At 47.9% G+C, this 7241-nt stretch overlaps 1 protein-coding gene across 2 annotated transcripts in view; it reads left to right on the top strand.

Moving 5' to 3' along the window:
* DHRS7B (dehydrogenase/reductase (SDR family) member 7B) overlaps window positions 1-5801 on the top strand; it is a 12889-nt gene extending 7088 nt beyond the window's left edge. For both annotated transcript variants that reach the window (XM_009326191.1, XM_009326192.1), the window contains exons 3-7: window positions 512-627; window positions 1312-1522; window positions 2202-2294; window positions 3782-3934; window positions 4291-5801. In XM_009326191.1, coding sequence (XP_009324466.1) covers window positions 512-627; window positions 1312-1522; window positions 2202-2294; window positions 3782-3934; window positions 4291-4496 — 779 coding nt within the window. In that variant the 3' untranslated portion in view covers window positions 4497-5801. The remainder of the gene's footprint in view (window positions 1-511; window positions 628-1311; window positions 1523-2201; window positions 2295-3781; window positions 3935-4290) is intronic.
* Window positions 5802-7241: the final 1440 nt, after the last annotated feature.

The following is a 7241-nucleotide window of genomic DNA, read 5'->3' as shown; positions in this document are numbered from 1 at the left end:
GCTGAGGGTGGTGAAGCACTGGCACAGGTTGCCCAGAGAGGTGGTGGATGCCCCATCCCTGGAAACATTCCAGGTCAGGTTGGACGGGGCTCTGAGCAACCTGCTCTAGTTGAAGCTGTCCCTGCCCACAGCAGGGGGGTTGGACTAGATGACCTTTAGAGGTCCCTTCCAACCCAAACTAGTCTATGACTCTATGAAAAATTAAGAGGCACAAGTAAATTCGACCAGCTGATGGGGGAGGATGCATAAACAGCACAATAACTGCATAACCAGCACAGTAACTGAACACACCAGCTGCCTCACCGCTGTCGTGCGCCTGTGAAAGTCACAGGAAAATGGCATCTTGCTGTGACTTCATTGTAAATCAGCCTATCACTCAGCAGTAATAAAGCCACCTTAGATCCTCGCCAGCTAAAAGAAGTTGCAGCCTATCACCAGGTATGATGCGGATCTGCTGCTTGTCTCTGGCATTCAAACGTCTACTTTTCTCTCTCCTTTGCTTCCTCCAAAGAATGTGCAAAAGCCTTCCACGCAGCTGGCTCCAAGCTGGTGCTCTGTGGCAGAGACAGCGAGAAACTCAAAGACGTGGTGCAGGAGCTTTCTACCATGACCAATCACCGAAGGAACGTAAGTGTGGGAGAAGGAGAGGCTGCTTGTCTTGTGCGGCTGGGATTTCTGTTCCTGTTGTTACAGAAGTTACAAAATTGCTTGTGGGTTGTTCCATTGAGCAATAGGAAAAATGCAAGTCTGTGGTTAGGGATAGATATTGCTATAGGAGTACATTGAGCTGACATGTCATATCTTGTAAAAACCCTACAAAAAAAAGCCATCTGAAAGACTCCTTGCCTTGTAATGGAAGTGAAAGCATGCGAGTGTGGAGCGCCCAGACCCCTTGCATATGTATATCTGGAAAAGTGACTTTCCTTCTGTCGGCTTTTTTTTTGATGTCTAGTTCAGCTGACAGTGGCTAAGAAAGGTATCGCTGGCTTCTGTAGAAGACACATGGGTTAAGTTTTTGATTTTTTCAGATGCATTTTTCTTAATAAGACAATAGGAAACTTTAGTACTTGAGGAAGATCTCACTTGCCCCTTTCCCAGGCTCTGGTATAAGGAACAGGCTACAGGAGCAGAGCACAACCTGCTTCTGTCACGTACTCCTACCAAATGGAACTGCTGCGCTCTAATTGCACAAGGTTTGGATGATCCTGCTTCTGTGCTTCCAGAGCTGGGAAATCCCATCATGAGCATGAACATACAGCACATTCAGCGCAGGCTGAACTGTTTTTTTTGCTAACTTTTGTTTATTCACAGACACACAAACCTCACACTGTGGTATTTGACCTCTCGGACACTAAAACTGTCCTAAATGCTGCTGAAGAGATCCTGAAGTACTTGGGTCACGTGGACATACTGATCAACAATGCAGGCATCAGTTTCCGAGGCACAATTGTGGACACAGGACTGGATGTGGATAAGAAAGTGATGGAAACAAATTATTTCGGTCCTATAGCCCTCACCAAAGGTACCTGTGATGCAGATTACAGGGGGACAAGGGATTTGGCTGATACCTTCTGCAGGCCAACACAACTAAGCACAGCTTAACTTCTGTTTGTATTTGGTACAGTACTGTATAAGAGGGGAGGAAGGTTTTGTTTTATGGGCAGGCCTAAAGGAGATGCTTGGGCAGGACTGCATGGGAAGTACCTCATTAGAGATACTATCTTTTTTAAAAGACCTCTTGTCTGGCAGGAACTTATGAAGAGAGATATGGTTAGCCTGCCTGCGCTGATAAAACCCTAGAGAACGCAGTATGGGTTCTAGGTGAAGCTGTAGCTTTCCTAGGAGGCTTCTTTGGTTACACAGAAAGTTCAGCCTGGAGGGTGTCAGCTGCAGGAAATGGAAAGATGTAGTGGTGGCAGAAAAGAGCAAGTCCTGCTGACCATGCCTGGGGGAGATCATAGCAACTATAACAGCCTTTGTGCAGCCTCACTGGCACAAGGAGCCTCCTCATAGGTGAACGTCCCAGCCAGACTGCAGCTTCAGTTAGAGGCATCCTAGGCACTATCCCCTGCCCAACCCCTACACTGAACAGGGATCTTGTAATTCACTTAGGCATCTCTGAATGCTCTGAAAGCATGGATTCTTGACAGCAGTAATGGCAGGACTGTTATTCTGAATGGGTCTTTTCTGTCTTTTGCTAGCACTTCTCCCCTCCATGATCAAGAGGAGACAAGGCCACATTGTGGCCATCAGCAGTGTTCAAGGCAAAATAAGCATTCCTTTCAGATCCGCATGTAAGTACCTCCACAGAAGATGGGGAAGACATATTTGGGGCACCAGACTGAATGAATACTTGGCTACTGCTTCCACATTTCACTCTCTGTAGAGCTGGCTGCCTGCAGGGAAGGCAGAGCTGTGCATCATTCTTAATGTGGTCACAAATCACTGACAGCTGTTGAGGAAGGCACTCTCAAACACAAAATCTTAGCCCTGTCCTGAAGTTGTTAAGGGATGGGGAAGGAGAATGTTTTTAGTGTCTTGAAAACAGCTTAATATTCCTATCTTAACACTTGAGAGTCCCTATAAACTTTCTGATTAATTGCATTTTATACTTGCTGTTTGCCTGGTTAATCTCCTCTAAGAAAGTAGGAACCTTTTGTTTTAAGAAGTTATGAAGTGCCATAGTACAACCAATGTCAAAATAAAAGCCTAAAGAGTTATCTTGACCCAGCAAACTCTTCATGCTAAATCAGTTATGACAAGAAATAATATTGGTGAGATTACTGGAAAAAGCCTTATAAAAGATGGAGGAACTAAAAGGAGAGTGTTTGGCATACAAGCATGTGTAAATCACTGAAAATAAACATAAAAATGGAAAAGTACAGTGGTGATTGCATAAGAGTGGTAGCGCATGATGCTGAGCGAAGGAGAGCCTGGAACGTCTGAGCCAGATGGCCCAGATGGTCTTGCAGATGATCTGGGTACGACTGCACCAAGGAGTGTGTTCTGAAGAGCTTCCAGGGCGCTTGCATGGTGATCAGAGCCGCGTGGGCCTGGCAGCGTGGAGCTCAGCTCTTGCCTAGGTCCTCAGACAGGGTATGCAGCCTGCACTAAGCTCTGTGCTGCTGGTATCAACCCTGCAGCCATGTTGAGGTGATGGCAGTCACGGTGGTAGTGACCAAATATCCATGGAAAGGGAGTGAGCAAAAGGAATCGCTCAGCCATTTAACAGGGGGAAATCCTGCCCTAGGCCACACTTCTCTGCTCCTGTCTGCTTGTGTGATCAGGTTTTGACTTGTGTGCAGCCAAGCTCTGAACCTGCTCTGCAAGTCCATAATGCTCAGCGCACGTATGCCGGCAGGGCGCTTGGCAGCAAATGTCAGCTCTGCCCTCCTGTACTGGCATCACATTCCCCCAGCCTCAGCCTGTCTTATCAAATGCTTCCCAAGCCAGGCTTCATGTCTCCTTTATCGCGAGTGGGAGACAGCTTGGGTTCGCTCCGTAGTGCTTTGGCACGGCTGTGATATTAAGCTCAGGATCCTAGCCAGTTTCCAACTTGGGTATTTACATTTTGCCTTCCTAAATTGCCTCACTCCCACTACCTGTTGCTGCCATTCACTAAAAAAAAAAAAACAAAACAACAGACCTAGGAGTTGGAGAGCAGCTGCTGGGTTCTTGCTGAGAAGCAGCTGTATTGCAGTGAAAAACCCATGCAGGGGAGTGAATCGTCCTTCAGCCCTGCTCCTTCTCCTTAGTGCATACTCCTTTTTCTGTTTTTCAGATGCTGCCTCTAAGCATGCTACCCAGGCCTTCTTTGATTGTCTACGAGCAGAGGTAGAGCAGTATGACATTGATGTGACAGTTGTAAGCCCCGGATACATTCAGACAAACCTCTCTCTCAATGCTGTAACAGCAGATGGATCTCGCTATGGAGGTGAGATACGATTTTGTGCCCTATATCTAAAGCGTCTCCACTTCACTGAGTTACTCCAAAGTGTGCTTGCAACATACGGCCTCTGGTGGGGACACAGGTTAGCCCTGAAGTATCAAAAGACAACTTTGGATGCAGGGTAGGAACAGTAACCCCCAAAATTCAGCCTTCCTAGACAGCAACTACTGACTTCTAGCCCAACCCTGAATTATACCTGCCTGTGCTCTCATACACAACTGATGTAAAAACCAAAACCATACAAGCAGCCATGTACAGCTGGAACAGAGCATTCCTAGGAGAGGTACTTAAGTGTGGGCTTACCTGCTGGCGCTGGTGCTTACTCGGCTTTCCTTTGGCAGTTATGGACAAGACCACCACCGAAGGACAGACAGCCGCAGAGGTCGCTCAGGTTGTTCTCAATGCGGTGGGACAGAAGAAGAAGGAAGTACTTGTAGCTGGCCTAACACCTTCCCTGGCTGTCTACCTGCGAAATCTCTTCCCCAGGCTCTTCTTCACCTTAATGGCAACTAGAGCAAAAAAGGAGAGAAAAGCAAAGGACTCTTAGAGCTCAGCTCATTCGAGCAGTAACTGTAGGGAGAGGCTAGCCCCCTGCAGTTTGGCTGGGACATCGGTGGAGGTGCTCCCGCAGGAAAAACCTTTCTCAAAATGCTGCAGTTTACCGTTGCATGGAGAGTAGGAAGCAGTTTCCCCCACATCAGGGCAGAGCCACTTGCTGGAAGACAGCACCTAGACCTCACCTGAAGCAGGGTGCTTGGACAAAGGGGGAGAGCTGAGGCTGCAGGGGAGGGTAACTCAAGGGGACACACTTTGCAGCAGGGGAGGCCCATGTGCTGGAAAGACAGCACCTTACCTCACCTCACTCCAGGCATGCTCAGCTTTCCTGGCCTGCTACAAATAAAACCCACCTGTTTTGCCTTCACACAAGCAGATCTTAGCTTTCCCCACCCCGCGGCCCCTGTGAAATACAGTCCTCAGCTGGGAGCTCTCGTGATCAGTGTCTCCTTCCCACTCCTTGCAGTCTGATCTGCAACATGTTGCTTGAAGTGGGAAACTTCACAGGGCCTCTGCTTGTTAATATGCCAACTCATCTGATAGGTTAAGCTAAAGTCAAGTCCAGTGCCACTTTTAGAGAACTGATGTAAAATTTAAGTTTTATTTGGCAATTATTTTCTGTCTGAATCATGCCTTACTGATGTACAGGGACATTTAACTCTGCGCTACCTGACAGTACAGTATTAACCCCAGCGCAAGTTAATGCAGGGGAAGCACTGAACAGATAGAAAGTAGCACGGCGAGGTACGCTGTTGCGTGTAAATACTGTGCAGCTGACAGCAGCACACCCGGTTCACCTGCAGGCCTAGAGCGCAGAGTAGGTGTGATTCTGTAGATGCCAGGCACGCTGTCTCCTGGCAAGCAGAGGAGAGTCTGTGTGTGTAGGGTGGACGGTACAGGAGACAGACCCTTAGTTCTCATCTGTTTTAAAGCAATCACGGATGCTAATTAGCATCACATCCAGTGGGGGAATGATGCCCGCCTGTTCACATATCACAGGCTTCAGGGAGTCTGACAGCCTGAGGGAGTGCCATATTCCATTCTTCGACCCCTTCTCCTCAAGTGAGGGATACCAGCACCACTAGGAAAAAGGGGTGGCTGCACAGAGAGAGTTCAGTAAGGACAGAAATAATCTTTTTAACTTAGAATTGAAGTAAAGCCGCCTAGTCGGAACCAAGGTCCGGACCCCTGCTGCCGCCTCCATGCACTTACCAGCATTTTCCATGTGTACTGCCTTGTATGTCCTGCCTGTGAGTGCCCATCTGATGACAAATAAATTGCATCGCTATGAAATTAATCCTTTGTGCTACTTCAGCTCCTCACAGCAGGTAACATTAGAGGAAGGGAAAGCGGGAGAGGTTTGTTTTTCTTTTCTCTTCTTATGTTCCTGCAAGGTGCTACTGTACCAGTAGTAGTTGCAGAATAATATACCTCATCCCAGCCCTCTTTACATCATCTGCTAGCTTACAGTAGGCATAGTGTGATCCATACAGAGAATTAGTCACACTAAAACTCTAATACAGGTGTGCAGGCTCAGCAGGACCTTCGCCTTCAAAAAGCCTTTTCTTGACCACTACAGATTTATAAGCGATCTCTGAGAATCCATCCCAGACGGTGACCAGGACGTGTTTAATGATCACAATGCTGCTGCTCAGTTGGGACATCCTCTACCATTTTCACTGGGGCTGAGGTTGCAGATCTGTTACATGAAGGCCTAGGGTTGAAATTACTAGTTGAAGCTTTTGGGCGTTTGTATCTTTTTTCCTGTTAAGATAGGAAACCAAGGCATTACCTTCTCTCCCTCTCCACAAGGGGAGTTCCTGTAAGCATTAGTTGTGCTTTTCCTTTCGTGTTTTGCACGTTCAGGTCCTCCGTTTCTTGGCAAAACATAGTCCTCCTGCCAGTCTTGTCCAGCTGCTCCGTCTTCTGGTGTTCCAGGTCATGGCTACCCAGGAAGGACCGAGGGGCCATTTGCGTTTCTGTGTTAGCTTCCAGGGTGCTGAGGGGTGTAACACGTCAGGCCTGAGGAAAAAAAATGACCTGTGGCTCCCCTGTAGTTACTGTTTGAACTACAGCTCCAAGTCAGGGGTTACTGAGAGTGTGCACGTTCCCCTTTGAAAGTAAATCCCCTCTCTGTGACGAAAGGAATGTAGCACACTCCATTTCAGAGCACCTCCGTAATGGTCAGGATGGGCAGCAAAGCGTGCAGGGCTTGTCCCCAGCCAGCGTAACCCACAGCTACCGGCATGGGGGGAAGGCAGGTACAGCAACCATCCATGCGATGCAGTGAAACACATGACTCAAGACCCCTCTCATTCTCCTGGGTCACCTTGCGTAGTTACAGCACTGATTTACTAATAGCCAGGATGTCACCGAGCATTTTAGCCAGATTATCACTAATATTTCTTGGAAAACAAGCCCCCCTACCCCCCATCTACATCCTCTCCACCTCAGAACGGAGCGAAGGGTGCGTTTTTAAAACAGACCTACCTGTTGTGACAGCTAAGCTGACTTTTCACCTTTCCTCCTGCAATACGAGGCCACAGGAAACTTGCTCATTTTTAACTCGAGAGTCTTCGATGCAAGCCATGCGTTTAGGGAGCCTACCAAGGGCTAGTCCTTCTGCCATAGTGATCATTCCAGGCAAGGGAAAGCTTAACACAAAAAAGTGCCAGGACCACAGGGTTTTGGTGAAGCAAAGAAACTAACAGCCCTGACAATTATTCTGCATTGATTC

The sequence above is a fragment of the Pygoscelis adeliae genome, unplaced genomic scaffold, assembly GCF_000699105.1.
Source record: "Pygoscelis adeliae isolate BGI_AS28 unplaced genomic scaffold, ASM69910v1 Scaffold456, whole genome shotgun sequence".
In the NCBI taxonomy this organism is placed as follows: domain Eukaryota; kingdom Metazoa; phylum Chordata; class Aves; order Sphenisciformes; family Spheniscidae; genus Pygoscelis; species Pygoscelis adeliae.
This window is presented reverse-complemented; position numbering and strand designations above follow the sequence as displayed.